Here is a 23771-nt window from a genome sequence, read left to right on the forward strand (position 1 = left end):
AGACAGAAAGTGGGAAGGAGAGAAATAGAGAGATAAAACAGTGTGTGTGTGTGTGTGTGTGTGTGTGTGTGTGTGTGTGTGTGTGTGTGTGTGTGTGTGTGTGTGTGTGTGTGTGTGTGTGTGTGTGTGTTTGAGTGGCGTGCACTGGAGAAATCTGAAGTGTTAAGATCCCTAAAAGGCAGAGGATGACGAGATAAACAGAGAGATGAAGAAAGACTAAAATACTGTACATAAAGATATAGAAAAATACACTATGGTACACAAAGCTTGTACTATCTCACACTGGAATGTCTGGGGTCATCTTCCTTTGGCCTAAAGAGCAGGAACCCAGACTTCATGCATCAAATAAATTGGAAACACACACATTGTCCTCCTACAAGAAACATGGTATAAAGGAGACGTACCCACTGGTTGCCCGCTAGGTTACAGAGATCTGGTAGTCCCATCCACCATACTACCAGGTGTGAAACAGGGAAGAGACTCCCCCTGAGTATACTAATTTGGTATATTGCAGACCTAACCCACTCTATTAAATTTGTCAAAACAGGAACATTTTACATCTGGCTAGAAATGAATAAGGAAATTATCTTACTAGAGAAAATGTGTGCTAGCTATATCCCCCCAATAGAATCCTAGAACTTTAACGATGACAGCTTCTCCATCCTAGAGGGGGTAGATGAACAATTTCCAGGCCCATGGACATGTACTAGTCTGTGGTGACCTAAATGCCAGAATTGGACAAGAACCTGACACCCTCACAGGGGGACAAACACCTACCTGGAGGTGACAGCATTCCCTCCCCCATATGCCCCGCTGGACACAACTACGACAACATCACCAACAAAAACGGGTCACAACTCCTGCAGCTCTGTCGGACGCTGGGTATGTACATAGTCAATGGTAGGCTTTGAGGGGACCCCTACGGTAGGTACACCTATAGCTCATCTTTTGCAGTAGTACTGTAGACTACTTTATCACTGACTTCAACCCAGAGTCTCTTAGAGTGTTCAGTCAGTCCACTGACACCCTATCAGATCACAGCAAAATCACACTCAACTTAAACAGTGCTATGCTAAATCAAGAGGCATCAAAGCCAAAGGACCTGAATAATATTAAGAAATTCTACAGATGGAGGGATGGTAGTGTGGAAATTTACCAAAATACATTTAGGCGACAAAAAATGTAATCCCTTCTAGACAATTTCCTGACTCGTACATGTCCTCTATGAAAACAATGTAGTGAGCAAATGTCAAATTGGCTTTTTACCAAATTACCGTGCGACAGACCCCGTATTCCTTGAAGGAGCTGCAAAGCTCCACAGCGGAGATTGTATTATCTGTCCATAGGACCACTTTAAGCTTTAATTTAATTTTCGCTGTAGTGTCCAAAACATTTTTCAAGTTGTCAGGCATTCCCTTGGCAGCAAGAGCCTCTCGCTGGATGCTGCAGTTAACCCAAGTGGCACCGGGAGCAATTGCTTGCACACTTGTACCACCCCACTATATCTCCCTGTCATTTATTTTGCACCATCAGTACAGATACCAACATGAGTAGCAACTACGTTTGGCTACATATGGAGTGTTAGTGGAATTCTAGTGAGAGTAACGGTTAATGTGATTGGATGTTAATTATTTGAGTAGGCTACCTGTATTTGACATTGTGTTGTTATTTCGCTGAACCCTAGTTTTTTTTTCAATGTGAATCACATTTTTATTTGGCGTACCCCTGACGGCATTGCGAGAAATACCTGCCCTAAAGCACACAAACAAAAAACAATACATACAGTACCTTGGCCTAAACATCAGTGCCACAGGTAACTTTCATAAAGCTGTGAACGATCTGAGAGACAAGGCAAGAAGGACATCAAAAGGAACATAATATTTGACATACCAATTAGGATCTGGCTAAAAAAAGACTTGAAACAGTTATAGAAACAATTGCCCTTTGTGGTTGTGAGGTCTGGTGTCCGCTCACCAACCAAGAAATCACAAAATGGGAAAAACACCAAATTTAATTTGAATTCTGCTAAAATATTGTCTGTGTACTATGTAAAACACAAAATAATGCATGCAGAGCAGAATTATGCCAATACTCGCTAATTATCAAAATTAAAAATAAATTAAAAAGGAGACGTTGAATTCTACAACCGCCAAAAAGGAAGCGATCCATAACAAAGCCACCACCTACAGAGAAATTATCCTGGAGAAGAGCCCCCTAAGCTCTGCTCTAAAATACAAATAGACCCCACAGATCCCCAGGACAGCAACACAATTAGACCCAATCAAATCAGGAGAAAACAAAAAGATAATTACTTGATACATTGGAAAGAATTTACAAAAAAAAGAGCAAACTACAATTCTATTTGGCCCAAACAGAGAGTACACAGTGGCAGAATAGCTGACTACCGTGACTGCCCCAAAATTAAGGACATCTTGAGATGGAACAAAATGAGATGGAAACTGAGCTGCACTTCCTAACTTCCTGCCAAATGTCTGACCATATTAGAGACACATATTTCCCTCAGATTACACAGTATTCGAAAACAAATTCAATTTTGATAAACTCACATATCTTTTGGGTGATTTCCCACAGTGTGAAAACACAGCAGCAATGGATGATGAGGTGCATCCATTAGTGGAAATATGTAAAGAGGGCCGCAATGTTGTGTGGGTAAGGCGGCCCCTTACACAAAAGTAGTGCACTATATAAGGAATAATAGGGTGCCATTTGGGACACACCTACACTGTAACAATGTCACAGGCTGACCTAACTCACTTTATTCCAGTATACAGCAGTGGAGGGGAGCTCTGAGCTCTGCTCACTAATGTTAACTTGGACAAATGTTGATGTGCAGCACAGCACTTAAAGGCTGAGTGCTGAGAGCAGGGAGGTTATGGATAAGTGTTTAACAGAGCAGGCCTGGCCAGGACCCATTAGAAAGCATTCTGTGTCAGACCAAGCTAAAGTGCTAAAGATAATTAGAGTACAGTGAGCATATTACTGTACCTAGCCTATATCTCTGGGGTAATGTTATGCTAGACCCGTATAAATCAGCTGGGCTTGACAATCTGGACCCTCTATTTCTGAAACTATCCGCCGCCATTGTCGCAACCCCTATTACCAGCCTGTTCAACCTCTCTTTCATATCGTCTGAGATCCCCAAGGATTGGAAAGCTGCCGCAGTCATCCCCCTCTTCAAAGGGGGTGACACCCTGGACCCAAACTGTTACAGACCTATATCCATTCTGCCTTGCCTATCTAAGGTCTTCGAAAGCCAAGTCAACAAACAGGTCACTGACCATCTCGAATCCCACCGTACCTTCTCCACTATGCAATCTGGTTTCCGAGCCGGTCACGGGTGCACCTCAGCCACACTCAAGGTACTAAACGACATCATAACCGCCATCGATAAAAGACAGTACTGTGCAGCCGTCTTCATCGACCTTGCCAAGGCTTTCGACTCTGTCAATCACCATATTCTTATCGACAGACTCAGTAGCCTCGGTTTTTCGGATGACTGCCTTGCCTGGTTCACCAATTACTTTGCAGACAGAGTTCAGTGTGTCAAATCGGAGGGCATGCTGTCCGGTCCTCTGGCAGTCTCTATGGGGGTGCCACAGGGTTCAATTCTCGGGCCGACTCTTTTCTCTGTATATATCAATGATGTTGCTCTTGCTGCGGGCGATTCCCTGATCCACCTCTACGCAGACGACACCATTCTATATACTTTCGACCCGTCATTGGACACTGTGCTATCTAACCTCCAAACGAGCTTCAATGCCATACAACACTCCTTCCGTGGCCTCCAACTGCTCTTAAACGCTAGTAAAACCAAATGCATGCTTTTCAATCGATCGCTGCCTGCACCCGCATGCCCAACTAGCATCACCACACTGGATGGTTCCGACCTTGAATATGTGGACACCTATAAGTACCTAGGTGTCTGGCTAGACTGCAAACTCTCCTTCCAGACCCATATCAAACATCTCCAATCGAAAATCAAATTAAGAGTCGGCTTTCTATTCCGTAACAAAGCCTCCTTCACTCACGCTGCCAAGCTTACCCTAGTAAAACTGACTATCCTACCAATCCTCGACTTCGGCGATGTCATCTACAAAATTGTTTCCAACACTTTTCTCAGCAAACTGGATGCAGTTTATCACAGTGCCATCCGTTTTGTCACTAAAGCACCTTATACTACCCACCACTGCGACTTGTATGCTCTAGTCGGCAGGCCCTCGCCACATATTCGTCGCAAGACCCACTGGCTCCAGGTCGTCTACAAGGCCATGCTAGGTAAAGCTCCGCCTTATCTCAGTTCACTGGTCACGATGGCAACACCCATCCGTAGCACGCGCTCCAGCAGGTGTATCTCACTGATCATCCCTAAAGCCAACACCTCATTCGGCCGCCTTTCGTTCCAGTACTCTCCTGCCTGTGACTGGAACGAATTGCAAAAATCGCTGAAGTTGGAGACCTTTATCTCCCTCACAAACTTCAAACATCAGCTATCTGAGCAACTAACCGATCGCTGCAGCTGTACATAATCTATTGGTAAATAGCCCACCCATTTTCACCTACCTCATCCCCACAGTTTTTATTGATTTACTTTTCTGCTCTTTTGCACACCAATATCTCTACCTGTACATGATCATTTATCAATCCAGTGTTAATCTGCAATATTGTAATTATTCGCCTACCTCCTCATGCCTTTTGCACACATTGTATATAGACTCCCCTTTTTTTTCTACTGTGTTATTGACTTGTTAATTGTTTACTCCATGTGTAACTCTGTGTTGTCTGTTCACACTGCTATGCTTTATCTTGGCCAGGTCGCAGTTGTAAATGAGAACTTGTTCTCAACTAGCCTACCTGGTTAAATAAAGGTGAAATAAAAATAAATAAAAATAGACTATGCTCAGAGTGAAAGTAATTGTGACGACTTCCGCCGAGGTTGGCTCTCCTGCCTGTTCAGGCGGTGCTCGGCGGTCGTCGTCACCGTCCTACTAGCCACTACCGATCCCTTTTCATGTACCTGTTGGTTTTGCCTGATTGGTTTCACCTGTGTGTTGTTTAGTTAATTAGTGTCTGCATATGTAGTAGGTTGTCCCGCCCTTGTTTTGTGCGGGATTATTATTTTTGTATTCATGTCAGTCGGTGTAGTTCTTGTGTTGTTGTTCTCCGGTCTGTCTTTAATCCTGTGTTGGATTGTTCACCCTGTGTGTGTTGGGTTGACCGTGTTTTTTTGTTCGCCGGAGAATAAACTGTCATATCACTATCTGCTCTCTGCGCCTGATTCCACCCACCTTGTTAAGACGTGACAGTAATATAGTTTTGCATATAATTTTTTTGTTCTAATGACTGAGACCACAGTCAAAATCTTACGCAAACAGTAAAACAAATCAAAACATTTTAATTAGACACACACACACACACACAGTGCTAAAAGGTACACACACACATTGCCTAATGCCTAGCCTACACACACACACCCACACACACACACACACACACACACACACACACACACACACACACACACACACACACATTGCCTAATGCCTAGCCTACACACACACACACACCACAGTGCTAAAAGGTACACACACACACCACACCACAGTGCTAAAAGGTACACACACACACATTGCCTAATGCCTAGCCTACACACACACACACTCACACCACAGTACTAAAAGGTACACGCACACATAAACACAGACACACACTATACTAACATGCCACAGTACCCTAGCAAGATCTCTGGAATGATTTGAGGAGACAGATAGTAATCAAGATGAGACACATGGCTAATCAGAGACAGATTAGGGATAGAGGAAGAGAGTGGGCATGAGAGTAAGTGGAAAATAAAATAAGAGACGTGGTAAATGCAGAGAGAGAGAGAAAGAGAAAGAGAGCGAGGGGAGGATGCAATATAGAAAGGGAAGCAAGGAACCCTTACAGGAAAAACACACGAATTCCACATGTGAAGACGTGAAAACATATGATCTTGTGTGATCTCAAGTGATCAATGTGACAATATGTGATTTAAAAAAAATGTATATATATATATTTCACCCTTATTTAACCAGGTAGGCCAGTTTAGAACAAGTTCTCATTTACAACTGCGACCTGGCCAAGATAAAGCAAAGCAGTGCGACATAAACAACAACACAGAGTTAGACATGGGATAAACAGTCAATAACACAATAGAAAATGAACATGTGATAACATGAAACTACACGTGAAAACATGATCTGTGAAATAAATGTTGCACAAGGGATGTAACATTTTTACATGTGCTACCATGAAATTACACGTAACAACATTTGAGCACATGTGAAAGCATGATCTTGTGAACCAAATGGGAAAACATGGGGATGCTAGTAAAGAACAAGAAGGCCCGCACACTGTTAAAGCTCCCAATTCACCGCTTTACTGACAACTTTTCAATCCGAAACGGAGCTTTGTCAGGTCAAACAAACAAACAAACTGTTTGCTCACATCCCAAAATATACACATTTCACCTCACATGACCATTGCGGACCATTGCGGACATGACGCATGGTGGGTGCAATTTTTTTTGTGTATCTCTAATAATTATCTCTATAATCTCTCTCTCTCTCTATAATTTGACAACAATGAGATGGGCACATGTCGTAGTTACAGAAAGTAATATGTATTTATAAAAATGACCAAGTAGGTGACATGGAAGACAAGACAAATCAAAGTGACATATTCATGTAAGAAATGGTCTAATAGTCATACTCTTGGTTCAGACCTCTAGGAGATGTGGTACACAAATGGTGAATCCAATACAATTCTCTTCACAATGACATATTATCGGCATCTCATGGGGATCATGGGGATGCAACATTTTAATGTGATACCGTGAAACTACACGTGCCAAATTGTGAGCATGTGAAAAAAAAATATTTGACTTTAAAAGGCATAATTTACATGAATTACATTTAAACAGTAATGGTTTAATGCAGGTTCAGCACCTCATTTGACACGGTCTCTTCTGCAAACTTTGTAAGAACATTGTAAGAACTCAGTAATTGGCTGCACTGTAAAGAGGTGGGAGTGCATTTCCAGTAACTTAATGACAACTTGTTGCCTGAATTTACAGTCAATTTGTAATTTCTTAACTGAAAACCCTTTGTCAGTAAGTTATTGTAGAATTCACAGTAACTTACTGGAAAAATGATACCAATAACCTACAGGCAACTTGCTGTCACTAGCAATAGATGCCATTAATCCACTAAACGTGGTTCTTCCTTTAAAAGTTGTGTCGTACTGCAGCACAGCTTGTGGGCTGCCGCAAAATTCTATGGCACGTTTTTTACGTGGTCAGCCATTGTTGCCATTAATGCTAGTTAGTGCTAGTTTGACCACCAGAGGGGATCTTTGAGAAGCATTTGAATGTTTTTAATCTTGTCTGTACTAGAGAATTTAAAACCTTTTTTTGTAAGAACATAGTATATGGGATTGATTTTAAGAAATGTAGCTTAATTAATTTGATTAATATTATGGTGTTTTTATTCCAAGAAGAAAAAAATCCTCAAGGAAAATATAGAGCTGTACAACGTGACTGGTCGGGAGTAGGCTACTAAGTGACTGCGTTGAAGAGCAAAATAATCCTAACATAATAATCCACACCCTAATTGTAGGCTAACCAATACCCAAATGGAGAGTCAGTGAAAATAAAATCTAATTGATTTATCAAGACCAGTCCCCATCAAGGGTGCACGTAGTACCTGCAAAACACCAGTCTCAACGTCAACAGTGAAGAGGTGATTCTGGGTTGCTGGCCTTCTAGGCAGAGTACCTCTGTCCAGTGTCTGTGTTCTTTTGCCAATCTTAATATTTTCTATTTATTGGCCAGTCTGAGATATGGCTTTTTCTTTGCAACTCTGCCTAGAAGGCCAGAATCCCGGAGTCACCTCTTCACTGCTGTCTCGATCGTGTGTATAGACGGACCAAGACGCAGCGTATGTTGAGTTCCACATAATATTTAATAGTGAAACTTTGCAAAACTAACAAACTAAACAACAAACCGTGACAACAGAGGTGCTACATACACTTACTCAAAACAATATCCCATAACACACAGGTGGAAAAATGCTACTTAAGTATGATCCCAGTTAGAGACAACGATAGCCAGCTGCCTCTAATTGGGAATCATATCAACACACCAACATAGAAAAAACAAACTAGAACCCAACATAGAAAATATAAACTAGCCTAAATCCCTAGTCACGCCCTGACCTACTCTACCGTAGAAAATAAAGGCTTCCTATGGTCAGGATGTGACAACTGTTGACATTGAGAATGGTGTTTTGAGGGTACTATTTGATGAAGCTGCCAGGACTTGTGAGGAGTCTTTTTCTCAAACTAGACACTCTGATGTACTTGTCCTCTTGCTCAGTTGTGCATCCCACTCCTCTTTCTATTCTGGTTAGAGCCAGTTTGCGCTGTTCTGTGAAGGGAGAAGTACACAGCTTTGTACGAGATCTTAAGTTTATTGGAATAAGAATAGACTGACGAGATTCAAAAGAAAGTTCTTTGTTTCTGGCCATTTTGAGCCTGTAATTGAACCCACAAATCCTGATGATCCAGATACTCAACTAATCTAAAGAAGGTCAGATGTATTGCTTATTTACTCAACACAACCATTTTCAACTGTGCTAACATAATCTGTCACGGATCAATTGATATATTTAAAGTACCTAAACTCAGCAAGAGTCTAATGTCCTGCTGATAGTTGCAATAAACATCTGTATTTTGAAAGAGTATATTTATCATTATTTTAACGAATGCATAAAAATGTTGAAGAAATACTGTACAGTGTACGCTCTACCCAACATTTTGCGGTTGCATGATGTTTGTAGTTAGAAATGTAAAACTTTAAAGTACTTAATACATTGCAATTTGGTTGTTGTTTTTCACACCTAGCCAAGCTATTATTTTGTAAAGGTTGAAGAGTCTATTGTCCTGCTAATTGCCTATCATGGAAACTTTGTTTGCACCAATAGGTTTTAGGCTGCAGTAGGTTATAATAATCCATGCCTTCTGGGAGTTATTGGTGGAGTCAGAATTCTGGCTGTCAGAAGTATTAAAAATCAACCAATGTGTTACGCTCCTCGTTTGTAGAATGACCGGACCAAGGGGCAGCGTGGTAGGCGTACATTTTCTTTATTAATGTTCCACCAAAAAAAACAACACAATGAACGTAAAGCTTCGTAGTGCAAAAACATGCAACAAACCAAGACAAGATCCCACAACTGAAAGTGGGATAAAGGGCTGCCTAAGTATGATCCCCAATCAGAGACAATGATAGACAGCTGCCTCTGATTGCGAACCATACCCGGCCAATAAAGAAATATACAAACTAGAATGCCCACCCAAATCACACCCTGACCTAACCAAATAGAGAAATAAAAAGGCTCTCTAAGGTCAGGGCGTGACACAATGTCAGCTTTTAAATGCTTTAATATCCAAATGTTAAACGTGTGTGTGGGTGACGTAGAGACTGCATTTGACTGTTTTTAATATTAGGGCTTTCAGGAGGAACGTAAAATTAAGTGTCAATTTATAAATGATGTTGCCATGGAATCGGTACATAAAAAATCTCTCCCCAACTATTTTGTAATCTGTATATCTAATCATGTATATGGCACTGTCACGTCTGTTGTAAGGAGGAGACCAAGGCGCACTGTGGTAAGTGTACATTCTTAATTTATTAAACGAATGATCACTGAAACAAACTAACAAAATAAAAAAACAACCGAGCGTACCGTGAAGCTATAAACATGAGTGCTAACAGGCAACTACACATAGACAAGAACCCACGAAATACCCCAGGGAACATGGCTATCTAAATATGGTCCCCAATCACAGACAACGATAAACAGCTGCCTCTGATTGGGAACCAATTCAAGCCACCATAGACATACAAATACCTAGACTTACAAAAAGCTCTAGATTTACAAACAACTCTAGATATACAAAAAACCTAGACAATACAAAAACTAACATACCCACCCTAGTAACACCCTGACCTAACCAAAATAATAAAGAAAAAAAAAGATAACTAAGGTCAGGGCATGACAGGCACAGATGTTAGTTTTTTGGTCCTTAAATGAAACTGGTATATATTTTTTATTATAACAATTTTCTTTAACCAATTTTGGTCTTTAATGCAGGGCCGACAGACAAGTTCCTTATCCCCCCCTCCCCTTCCACTTGATAAAGGTTCCAATTGATAAAGTAATTTCAAATGCATTTTTTTCTCAAATAATTTAAACAGGTCGCTAGGTGTAGGCAAAACCATAAGCAAATAGGTAACCTGTGATATGACTAAAGATTTAATCAGGGTGATTCTTCCACAAATAGACCTTTCCATAGTAGCAAGATCTTAACTATTTTTGTTAACTTTCTATAAAAATGTATTGGAGTGAGATCATTTCTTTTTTTCGGGATACGTATACAGAGTATGTCCACATCCCTGTCAGTCCATTTTATTGGTACACCACATGGTAATGTAAAAGTTATATTTTTTAGTGATTCAATACGTAATATAGTAAGTAAAAATCAAGCTTGCCACGCATCTGGTTATTCATTATAAATAGGATTTGTATCTGGTCCGTGAGAATATCTAAGGGGCTTTTATATAATTATAATGCAGGGTTAATAATATTAATAATTATCATTGGACAACAGATCGTCTCTCAGAACTATGCTTTAAATGCTTTATTATCCAAATATTTAAAGTGCGTGTAGGCAACGGAGAGAAAAAAAATGGTGCAGTTGAGGCCATGAGGTGGGGCATGGTTTATAAATCTAGATAGCTGGTGTCAAAATTTGACCGTAGGGTGTCAGCAAATATCATTTAAAGTTTACCCTGTTCATCTATGGCAAAGAAACGCATATGTTTATTGATGGAACAAATGACAAGCTTTGTTATGCACATGCGCTGTATGAGCCTTAAACCCGTACATTTCCACTGTCTGCTCCTCTGATGTAAGAAGAAGCCAGTGTTTTTCCTCTCTTGTTTCTGAGTAACTTAGTCACGTTGCCAAAGACAAAGGGATGTCTGAGAGTGACCCGTTTTTGGTCCATCCTGTTATTTTCAGATCTTTCAAGGGCACAGCTGTGTGGACATATGAAGAGAACAGAGGCTAGCTTGAGCAGCAGTGACAATTCTAATGCAGAAAGGAGTAACAAAACTGTCCCAGACCCATCTGGCCACGGAGTACTCACAAACAGTTGGTAGGTGTGTTCAGTGTGAGTACCTCCGTGGGGGCAGGATTCCGTCTATGGATGGATTCCATCATGGGGAGGCAACCGTGAACAGTTGTCTGAAGAAAGTCCTTCTGTTCTGAGTGTGTTGTCAGGGTCATGATGAGGGTTATAGAGAAGAGAGTGAGATGGAGAGAGAGAAAGGCACAGGTGGAGAGAGAGATAGTAAAGGCATATAGAGAAAGCAAAAGCCCGAGGGAGAAAGATAGAGGAAGGTTCAGAGAGAGAAGGAAGAGAGAGATAGAGAGAGAGAGTCTAGAGGTGTGCAGGAGGAGTGTAGTGATCAGCGTTGGGCTTTGACTCCACTTAGTGGAACTGCTGAAAGCTTTTCGATTCACTGAGACACGGCATGAAAACACACACACACACACAAACAATTAGCCTACAAATAACAAACATACACCTGCAATGTCCTTGCAATCCCAGGACAATTAGTGTGTGTGTGAGTGTGTGTGTATGTATGTGAGAGAGAGAGAGAGAAAGCGCAAGTATGAAGCAATGAGTGTGTGTGTATGTACTGGCTGCATCACCAATCCTGTTAGTGGCCAACTGGCCAGGATGGCATGCAATGTCTCACCATTGTTGAGTCCAGCTCCTGTTTCCGACATCTGCTCACTTCATCCTTGCCCATCTCTCAGCCTGCAGTATAATCCTACTGCACTAAAAAGCTCCAGTAATTTGCTTTATCGCTCTCAGCACTTATCCTAAGACTTAACCCTTACCCTAACCCTTATTCTAAACCTAACCATAACCTTAGCAAGCAGTTGCTTATCAACAGATAGTTTGTTAATAGAATGACCATCTACAGATGGAAAATCCGGACTATCCAAATAAAGTGTGACCGAAAAAGGCCTAAATGGGGGGCGACAGGTAGCCTAGTGGTTAGTGTTGAGCCAGTAACCGAAAGGTTGCTGGATCTAATCCCTGAGCTGACAAGGTAAAAATTAAGCCATTGTTAAGCCATTGTTCCCCGGTAGACTGTCATTGTAAATAAGAATTTGTTCTTAACTGACTTGCCTCGTTAAACATGCAAATGGCCTCAATGGTGCTGCCTGTGCGCTCAGATAAAATGCCTTAGTGGGACAGATACAAAGAAGAGTTCCCTATGGCGTTACCAGAGTTGATTTACTGTCTAGTTAGTTGGGTTCGGCGCCATTCCTTCCAACTAATATAATCCCTCACTCTGCATGTCCGTTGCAAACATCTTGTCTTGCCTCCTCACTGAAGAGCCAGGTCACCCGTGATACAAGTCAGTATTAATGTCCATCGATGTCTGAGGACATCGGGAGATGATGTGGATACCGGCCACTAGGGGCAACAGTGAGTACTGTTACCTTTAAGTAGGTTTCAGTATTGCTAGACTAACCCTTTACTTTAACCCTTATTTTAACCATTAAGAGTTAATGCCTACTCTTAACCTTAAACACTTCTAAATGTGATGTTTGGAACAACTTTAAAATTGGACGTTTGAGAAACATGGATGAATGTCTAATGCTGACATGAGACTGTGAGAGCTTGTTGAAACCACCACCAAGAGCGCCACTTCACATGGTCATTCATTGGCCTCATTTTTTATAGGTCAATCATAGGCCGTCATTGTTTCACATCAAAAGACAATTCATATACCCAACTCCCTCCTCCTACCACGTCTACCCCTCCGAGAGTTGTGTAGGGTAGGATTAATTTGGTTGTACAGGAGGGGCGTGGTCTGTCATTCTCTGCCAGGAGAGAAGAGGAGAGAGACAGGGCGAAGAGGAAGAGAAAAGGATCTTTGTGTGATTCCTGCCATATCTGATGTTATCCGGTAGGTAGAGACACTGAGGCCCGTGTTGTCGGTCGGTCCGACTGGTAGCCAGTTAAGTCATTCAGCCTCAGTACCAGACAGAGTGCACTCCGCTCAGCAGCACAGCACCGAACTGGGACGGCGAGGAGAGAGACGAGGCTGCTACATGCTGCAGCTGCTCGTTTACTAGTGAACATTCTCGCATTGATCCGCGAAGAGAGATTGGGGCTTTTCCCAACACATTCGAAGGAGGGATTTAATCATGTTTCGAACCTTAGTCGCGCTGCTGATGCGACTGGCAGCTGTGCAGGTAGGCTACGAAACCGTTTCTTCGGTTTGGTGTAGTGGTGGGGTTGGTTGGTTGGCTATGGGACAGGGGTCTGAGTGACGGCTTGGTTTTTGCTCTATGATGATGGTCAACTCACTAGGGGAGAGCGGGGTTGGTTGTCACAAGTATTACTCTCATTTGTATTTCTCAGCACCAGTATTTACATTATTATTTTAAATATTAAGAGAAAGACCAAGGTCTTGGGTTGAAATGGGGACCCTTTTTATATTCCAAAGAAGAGTTATAAGCCACCCAACACTCAGTCCACTTGTGACAACCAGTTACCAGCCCTATTGCAGGGTTGGATGTCACACACCAACAGCCCCATCGCGGGGTTGGATGACACACAGTATGGGGTTGGTTGTCACAATATTTGCTCGTAGCTTATTCCTTTTGTAACATGAAATTAAGCAATATTGCATACAGTCTTATAAATAGCCGAGCCTTTGTTTGATGGAACGACATTCCTAACAAAATGAAGCATTTACTCCGTTAGAATAACATTACTTTTTTTTTGGTAAATTTGTGTGTGCACATAATTATTCAAGGATACTCCCATAATTCAAACATTTACAAGTAAAATACCAATAATTTCCTTTTTACTTTCACCTATGAAAAACACATTCTCCTCACCTCAATGTTTTGTCATATTGACATGAATTGACCAGGTGGATGAGTTATTTCAAGTAATTCACACTTTTGAACCAAATATTACACAGTGCCATTTAGATTGGGAGTAATTAACGCTGTGACAACCAACCATTGAGACAACCAACTCGGCATAAGTCTGCAGGATATGACTGCATTCATTTACATTTACATTTACATTTAAGTCATTTGGCAGACGCTCCTTCTACATTGCCTACATATTAGGTTGTTGGTTTATATTGATTTTAAACTACACTCTTAGAATTAAAGGTGCGAAGTAGAACTGAACAGTGTTTTTCAGTTCATCCCTTTTTTTGGTGCTGGGTAGAACCCTCTTTGCAGGGAACTGCAAAGAACCCCCTGTATATGGTTCTACCTCGAACCCTCTATGTAGGGTTCTACCAAGAACCATTTTATCATCTAAAGGTTCTTCCTAGAAGCATCTATGAAGGGATCTACCTTGAACCCAGCCAGAGTTAAGATATCCAACAAGTATAATTGTTAATCATCCACAACCTGCATTCAGAATGACTGCCATGGGTAGGGAAGGTACAATACTCAGACTACCTCAATCATGTAAACTGTAACAACCATTTCAGTAACGGGTGCAATAAATCCAACAGATTGTTTAGAAAACTGTATGTTATTTATCTTTGTGTAGCATAAAATGTATTAACTAATCAACTTACGTAAAAAAAAACACACAGATATTACAGTAAACTGAACAATTCTGAAAATCTCCCAGCAATAGAGCATGCTGTGAAATATTACACACGGTTCCATGTAGAACCCTTCTTGCCTTCCAAAGAATCCTTCTTGCCTTCCAAAGAATCATCAAATAATCCTTTCTTCCAAAACGGGTTCTTAGGATGTTAAAGGTTCTAGGTAGATCCCTCTCCCTCTGTAAAGAACCCTTTTACAACCCTTTTTTTCTAAGGGTATATGCGTTAGGATCTTGCTCAAATGTAGGCTAATTGTGAATTCCATTTTGTTAATATTAATTGGTTTTCAACATGAATATCTGAGTTTCGGTGTGGCACACAATTTTGCAGTCATAGCCGCTACAGTAGCCTGCACTTTGTTTAAACTGCAGCTCTCCTATGTCATTTCTTTACTGAATTGCCCATTCATTTGCCTAATCACGCTGCACATTTGACGGGCAATAGCTTACTCGGTGAAGGGAATTGTTGTCGTTTTGGAAGTATTCCCAGTAGCCTCTTAGGGACCACTTAGTTTACGCTCTGTATACACCCATGATTCATAGTGGTCGTTAACTGTAGGCTTGATCTGTAACCTAGGCTATGCAGGGTTATGGGACGGGTGTAGAAAGGTCGACTTTTCTAGCCTATGCGATGCCGTTATGGCTATTTGAGACGATACCGTTAATATTGTGTACTGCAGACAGGTCACAAGGCTGAAGTTGCGCCCGTGCACTAAATTGGATGCGTATTTCGAGATACACTATAACCTAATTTGATTCAGCCCTAACCTAGACACTAAGAAAAGTGGGTTCATCAAGAGTTCTTTGGGAATGGTGATGGTTCTATGTGGAACCATAATTACTCAAAGAACTCTTTGCAGTTCCCAAAAGGTGACGGCTCATTTACATTTTTTTGGGGGCGTAGCGTACGGCTCTTTTTTTGTGCAATGGTGAGAGAGTGCCATTCCAGTTTAGCTAATCTGTTGTGTTCTGCCAGTACAACATGTTATAGATGACTATGGCCGGTAGCATTGTTTTGTGGAAGACTCACCTATGGCCTTGTCAGTTGTCAATTTCTCTTCTCAGCAACATCCAGTGGTTCCAGTGCTATCACACCTGAGTCAACTTGTCAATTAACACAATCATAACACTCATGGAATTTTAAAGGTCCTGAACAGTCAATCTGATTCCCATGTAAAATAGCCTTTTGAGTGACTAAAATATCACCCATAATATTTTGGGGGGATAGAAATGCTCAAAATGTAAGAAAATTACTTTCTTATCATGACTAACTACAAAGACATTTTAAAAGACAGGCTGAGTGGGCGGGAAGCTTATATTAATTTATTCACTTTGACTGACTCCTCTTTGTGAGGCCTATGTCAAGAAACTTGGGCGCAGTGTTGCAGTAGAATTTTGTTTTTATACATCTCCCATTTGGTGTGTCTTTCGTGATGTGGCACTGACAGATGTGTTGACATGACAACTGCGTCAGAGTTTTGAATCTCCCCCCCACACTGTTGTTCCATTTTGACTGAAGACCTAGCTAGCCAGTAACTAGCTAACACCAGACACACATGAAAGGAGAAACATATACGTGTCTTTGCCATAGTTTAATATTGTAATCTTTGAATTATACTTGCTGACACCATACAGTCAATTTATGGCACCAGTAGAGTAACTATCCATCTACTTAAACCACACCCCTATGCATACATGCCTTTTCCGATGTTAGTTAGAAGGCGGTACTTATTTAAATTAAGTAAGAGAATGTCACGCTACCATTGGTGTATTAATACGAGAGAGTTATGGTGACGTCACCCTATCCCCTTAATAATCCTGCCTCCTGAATCCGAGTGTTTGACACGGGGAGGGGACCAGTAACTTCATGATCAAACTTTAGGTCAAGCACACTATTACACTCATCACACACACCTTTTGACTGGAAGGAGAGCGAGTGCACATATTTGTTTGACAGTGAATTGTTTTTCACAGGAAGTTATGTTTAACAGGCTACAGTCTATTCCCTTTAATCATTTTTGTTGTTGTATTGGCTGTATTTACCAACGGTCTGTATAGGTCCAGAAAAATACATCAGTTATTGTCTATTATTATATTTGCCTGAAATTGCTGTCTCTGCGCCACGGATGTATTTCCTATGTCTCTTCCCATGGAGGCTTCCCCATTCAGGGTAAAAAGCAAGCATCTCATGCACTGCAGGAGCTGTACTTATACTATGCTCTCTTCTGGAACAATGTGGACCGACCAGAATTCCGATGGAACAATTGTTTACTCGCAGAGGACCATAGGGAAGAAGTGGCTACTATTAGAAAACAAATTCAAAACTTGCCTAATCTAATTGGGAAAGTAACCCCGCCTACCTTCTCCTTCTCTACACCACAGCCTGGACGCCATTCCGAGGTGTTGAGAGTATCACCACCATGTCAACACTCCTTGACTTAATAGCCAATGCTTTCCAGGGATCCCTTCCCAAAGAAGTCTCCCACTCCCCTGGGAAATGGAGCAGGACCATTACCTCTGGTGGATTTAGCGGATTATACTGTCTCCAATCCTGCTGCCCAACCATGGAAGCATGTCACCCGCCGTAGGCCAAATGGAGGGAAGTGGCTTGTGGCTAGTGGGGCTTCTTTGGTGTTCGGAAGCTCAACCCAAATCCAATTGTTCAACAGCTTTGCCATCTTGGCTATGGAGATTCTCGCGCCTTCATCCCTATCCACCCTCCTTCCTAGGGAGATTCTGCCTCAGACTAGGATTCTCCAAGTTCCCGAGAGGGACTCTGCCCCAGACTCAGATCCGCTCACCGTCAAAAACATTGTGCTATCCTGGGGCTTGGTTACAAGACAATACTAGGCTGCTTCCTACCATTTTACACCAAAACATGGGAGCTGTCGCTATAGTAATCCATGTGGGATCTAATTACATTAGGATTGCTAGCTCGGAGTGGCTGAAACAGGATTTTAAAGAACTGATTGGAACTCTGAAAGAATCCAACAAGCATCCAAGTATTTCAGGCCCCCAGTGCCACCACTGTGTCGTGTCAGCGAAAGATTCAGTAGGTTGCTGGCACTACATGGTTCGCTACCAGTCTACTCTAACTCTGTTGGAGTTACTTTTGTGGATAACTTTGACACCGTTTGGAAACAAGAGATATTCTACAGAGAGGATGGGGTCCATCCAAATCATCTTGGTGCCTGGACCCTGGTCATGCATTTCAAGGCTGCGCTGAGACATTGACTTACCAACACCCCATGTTCCGCTTAGGTAATCCCAACCATAAATTATCAGCATTATCTTCATACTGCATGTTCGCAACAGGTAACTCTCATTGACTCTTGTTTTAGTCCACTTCCTCGCTCAAAGCATAGGCACAATGGTACAGTTCTAGACAATTTTTTATCTATATCATTTCAAACTAGCCCTATGGTATTTTCAAGTAAGGGGTTATCAATTGAGCATAGTATGCTTGTATTAGAGACTCCACCTGATCTGAAATCCTGCAGCTGTGGCATTGAACTGATTTATGTAAATGCCAGCAGTTTGATCTCAAAAATGTATTTTATTATAGCTCTGGCCTCTCAAACCATATTTACAACCAACAAGTGCTCTTAGCCAATTGTCTGACTTGTTATCTGACTATGCTAAATCTGATTTATTCATTTTGGTTGATCTTAATCAGGATTAGTTGATGCCAGCTTCTGATTGAGCTAAATCTAACTCAGTTGATAACTGAATCAACCCGCCCTTTAAACACCCTGAAAAATCTACTCTTTTAGATATTATTTTGACAAATGCCCCTCACAAGTATACAACCAATGGAATATTTGCTAATGAGTTCAGTGACCATTGTCCCATTGCCTGCATAAAACTACCTAAATCTCGCACTCACATTGTTACATGACAAATTATATGAATTTCAATGACAACCATTCTTGTCTGTTCTAGGATTGTGACAGATCTCTCTGACTTGGTTCAGTACCTACATTATTTTTTTGCAGATAAGCATGCTCCATTCAATAAACTAAGTGTAAGGGATAGAGCTAATCACTGAACTATCAAAGAAACTTCAGGTGAGAAATTTAGCTTGGGCTAAGACTAGGCTGACTGATTCTATGTAAAAGCTTAAAAAATAGATGCCTATCCCAGTTTAGAAAAGCACAATCCTCATACAGTACTTCTTGAAATGTATATCTGAGAATCGTGGGAATCCAGCTTCATTCTGGAAGGTATTCAAATGTCTAAAACAAAACACCATCCCCTCATTACCAAAGCAGGTTATGACAGCCTCGGCTCACATACCGGATAAGAGGGACATTTGGTGTGCTTTTAATAACCACTTTGCCTCAGTAGGTAAAGATGGCGCTGACAGATAGGGCAGCTGTGCTTCTAGCTCCTAAGCAACTTTGCAGTATTTGTTTTTCTGTGTTATTTATTACATTATTTTCCCAACATTTTTTGTGGTGTTATTAAATACAACCGGAAACAGCAGAGGGAGCACCCCTCTATCCACATCGACGGGACTGCAGTAGAGAAGGTGGAAAGCTTCAAGTTCCTCAGTGTAAACATCACTGACGAACTGAAATGGTCCACCCACACAGATAGTGTGGTGAACAAGGCACAACAGTGCCTCTTCAACCTCAGGAGGCTGAAGAAATTTGGCTTGACACCTAAAACCCTCACAAACTTTTACAGATGCACAATTGAGAGCATCCTGTCGGGCTGTATCACCACCTGATACGGCAACTGCAACGCCCACAACCGCAGGGCTCTCCAGAGGGTGTTGCGGTCTGCCCAACGCTTCACCGGGGGAAAACACCTACAGTACCCAATGTCACAGGAAGGCCAAAAAGATCATCATGGACAACAACCACCCGAGCCACTGCCTGTTCTCCCTGCTATCATCCAGAAGGCGAGGTCAGTACAGGTGCATCATACCTAGGACCGAGAGACTGAAAAACAGCTTCTATCTCAAGGCCATCAGTCTGTTATTAAATCGCCATCACTAGCACCTTAGAGGCTGCTGCCCTTTAAATCACTGGCCACTTTAATAAATGGAACACTAGTCACTTTAATGATGTGGATATCTTTTGCATTACTCATCTCATATGTATATACTGTATTCTATTCTACTGTATGTTAGTCTATGCCGCTCCGACATTGCTTGTCTAAATATTGATATATTCTTAATTCCGTTCCTCTACTTTAGATTTGTGTGTATTGTGTGTTTTGTTGTGAAATTGTTCAATATTACTTGTTCGTGTCACGCCCTGACTTTAGAAATCCTTATTTATTCTCTATGTTTGGTTAGGTCAGGTTGTGACTCGGGTGGGAAAATCTGTGTTTCCTATTTCTTTGTTGTTTTGCCAGTGTGGTTCCCAATCAGAGGCAGCTGTCTATCGTTGTCTCTGATTGGGGATCATATATAAGTTGTGATTTTCTGTTTGGGTTTTGTGGGGTGTTTTTTTCTGTTTAGTGTCTGTGCCTAACGGAACTGTTCGCTTTCGTTTTTGGATTTGTTATTTTTGTTTGAGTGTTTCTTGTAAATAAATATCACTTTCCACGCTGCACTTTGACCACTTCCTTCCACCGACGACGAGCGTTACAGTTAGATATTATTGTACTGTTGGAGCTAGAAACACAAGCGTTTCGCTACACCCACAATAACATCTGCTAAACATGTGTATGTGACCAATAACATTTTGATTTGATTCGAGGGCCACCGATTTGATAAAATAGCTTCTGAAAACTCTGATTCCAGCTGAGGGAGTTCTTAATGCACTTCGAGCCAAGTCGCAGAGAACGATACATTCCCAGATACACATTCCTCATTTTCATTTCAACCATTGGATGTCTATGATATGCTAAGTGCCTTATTGAAAATTTATGTAAAAAAAAAATCTGATACTTTTTGCTATAGCTTTCTGACCCACTTATCATTAACCTTAGAATCATTAACCTATGTTTTTAACTTGACAATTGTTTCTGGGGTTATCCCTAAAATCTGGAAGTCCTCCCCGTACACAATGGCAGAGATCCTTCTGAATTGGATAACTACTGTCCAATTTCCAAGCTATTTTGCCACGCCAACGTTTTAGAGTCCCTGGCCAACTCTCAGCTGAGAACTTAAACCTCTCATTATATTCTTAATGAGCACCAATCTGGTTTTAGACCTGGACATAGCACTGTTTCAGCAGCTACACTTGTCTTAGATTATGTGCTGTATCGTTTAGACCATAAAACTATTTTCTTAGATGATGTGCTATATTGTTTAGACCATAAAACAATTTTCTTAGATTATGTGCTATATTGAAAAAAAGTGGAGATTTAAGATTAGTTTATTTTCTAGAAATACATCCTTTAAAACCTTTAGATTCAGTCTATTATTCAGCACTGCCTTCTTTCACTGGGGACCATTATTGTTGATCACTGCATTTCGTATAGTTCTGTTGGCTGGGAGTCTCTGACTACCAGAAGGGCTCAAAATGGGTTACTTTTTGTATATACAACGGTTCTCCAGAGACTCCCCCACTAGCTCAGATATTAACTGGAGATTCAGCACTTGTAATACCCACTCTCTACACTGGCTGGTTCCTGAGGTCCCACGGGAACAAATCCTTTTAGTTTTTATGCCCCCAGCTCATGGACTAGTCTTCAGGCAACCTTGGAATTAGACTCGCTGGCCCCCATTGGACAGTTTAGATTGAGTTTAAGGAAGGTCAAATGTGAGAGTTGTGTTTGTTTTGAATAATCTTGTTGTATTTATTATAATGATATTATTTATTGTATGTTCATATTCACAGGGCTCCCTTGCAAATGAGACCCTGTTCTCAATGGTGACCCACCCTGTATACATATGAAGTCAATGAATGTATAAGCAACAGTCATTTTTCGTACTTTGGTCATCATACTTTGATCTGGTTTCATCCAAATATCATCACATTTGATTAAAAACATGATTTTGATTTTGAAATGGTTCTTTATACACTCTTAGAAAAAAGGGTTCAAAAGGGGTTCTTTGCAGAGGGATAGGGTTCTGCCAAGAACTGTTTTGATCAGAATAACCCTTTTTGGATGACAAGGGTTCTTTGTGAGGCAAAAAGGGTTCTATCTAGAACTATCGACCAAATAATCGACCTGTCGACTAAATGGGGTCAGCCCTACTACCAAACCTATTTGGTTTTGCATCTTCATTGCATTAATGTATTCATTTAGAAGAGTATGAGAGTGTTTGAAACATGTTTGGAGATGTTTTATGTTAGAAATTAGGCTAAGGTAAGCAACAGAGATGCAAATAAATAGACGGATGAGTGATTTGCAGAGTGTTGGCAGATTAGAGGTTTTGATTAGAATGAAATAGAATAGGCATGAGATGAATGAGTTAGGTCACGTCATGGAAAGGTTAAGGGTTACAGCTTTTTGACACACACATCAATGATGTGAGCTGGTCTGGTTTGTTCTCGGCTCCGTTTCCCCATGATAGTGCTCTGCCTTCACACCGATGTTTCAATACTTCTGTAGTACCCTATTCCTCCATATCTTCCCTGAATTAATCACTGATCTGAAAACAATCTGGTAGGTGAAAGCAAGCAAGGGGTTCCAAGACATAGCTTTCAGTTGTGTAGCCATATCAGATCTGTGATCACCATTTATTTATTTTATTTTTATTTTACCTTTATTTTACTAGGCAAGTCAATTAAGAACAAATTCTTATTTTCAATGACGGCCTAGGAACAGTGGGTTAACTGCCTGTTCAGGGGCAGAACGACATGATGGTGGAGAAGAGGGAGGGTGCGTTTCTGAAGTGCATTTCAGAAGTGCTGTATAGGGTCTGCATCCTTAAACGGCACCCTATTCCCTATGTAGTGCACCACTTTTGACCAGAGCCCATTGGTAGTGCACTAATAGGGTGCCATTTGGGATGCCGACAGGAGGTCTTTCTCAGTCTAATCATACTACCTGCTTACCCTTACACTAATTACTCCAATCACCAGCCCGAGTGGACTCTTAACAACAACATATGTCATTGTGCCGTTCTGTGAGGGGGTTAGGGCGGAGGGCATAGAGAGGGAGCCTACACGCTAGATATTAGTTGTCTGTCTGCCGCTGGGCTAGGCCCCTCCTAATGTGCAAATACTGTTGCTGTTATTTGACACAGTTATAGACCTTTATGTTGTTATGTTATACATTATACTTTAGAATAGTATGTCTCTTTTATGCAGCCTATAATATATAATATATTGCATTTGATGGTGGTTATTATGTCACTTCTCTTGCCTATTATGATAGTTATTAGTGGTTATTACATCGTTGTGAACTCTTTTAATATAAGCTACTCTGTAGACACGTTTTTTCAAAGCATTTTACAGTGCAGTGAGTGCATACATATATAAGTATGTGTAACCTATCCAGGACTATATTGATATTTTTTTCTCACACCCTTCTGTTCTTCCTCTCTGTTCTCCAGATTGCTGTGCAGGGCGGAGGGACCGTGGGGTCATTGCCATGCAGGCAGGGATCGTTGCCGTGCACACGAGGCTTCTCCCAGGAGGAGTACAGTGTTGCCGTGGACGAGGAGCTAAGAGAGGGACAAGCACTCCTCACCGGTACACACACCACACCACACCACACACACACACACACACACACACACACACACACACACGCCTTACTTCACCACAAGGGCTGGCGATTCAAACAACAACCTAAAACTCTGGGTGGGGATATTTGTGGAGAGTAACCTAACATGATATGTTTTGGGAGTAGCTTCATATTATGTTTGGGTGATATTTGAGTCGTCATGTTTTTAGCTGCGTGCCAGGACGGAGGGTTGGGTAATCAAATCAAATCAAACAGTATTTGTCACATGCGCTGAATACAACAGGTGTAGACTTTACCATGAAATGCTTACTTAAGAAACTTAAGACTTAAGTTTATACTAAGAAAATATTAAGAAAATATTTATTGAATAAACTAAAATAAAACAAATAAAA

General features: G+C 41.2%; 1 protein-coding gene across 1 annotated transcript in view; it reads left to right on the forward strand.

Annotated features, from left to right (window-relative positions):
• Positions 1-13102: 13102 nt before the first annotated feature.
• Positions 13103-23771, forward strand: part of LOC135556239 (cadherin-2-like) — an 83956-nt gene continuing 73287 nt past the window's right edge. Inside the window, exons 1-2 of the mRNA XM_064989260.1 lie at positions 13103-13397; positions 23246-23384. Coding sequence (XP_064845332.1) covers positions 13350-13397; positions 23246-23384 — 187 coding nt within the window. The 5' untranslated portion in view covers positions 13103-13349. The remainder of the gene's footprint in view (positions 13398-23245; positions 23385-23771) is intronic.

The sequence above is a fragment of the Oncorhynchus masou genome, chromosome 15 (assembly GCF_036934945.1).
Source record: "Oncorhynchus masou masou isolate Uvic2021 chromosome 15, UVic_Omas_1.1, whole genome shotgun sequence".
Lineage (NCBI taxonomy): Eukaryota > Metazoa > Chordata > Actinopteri > Salmoniformes > Salmonidae > Oncorhynchus > Oncorhynchus masou.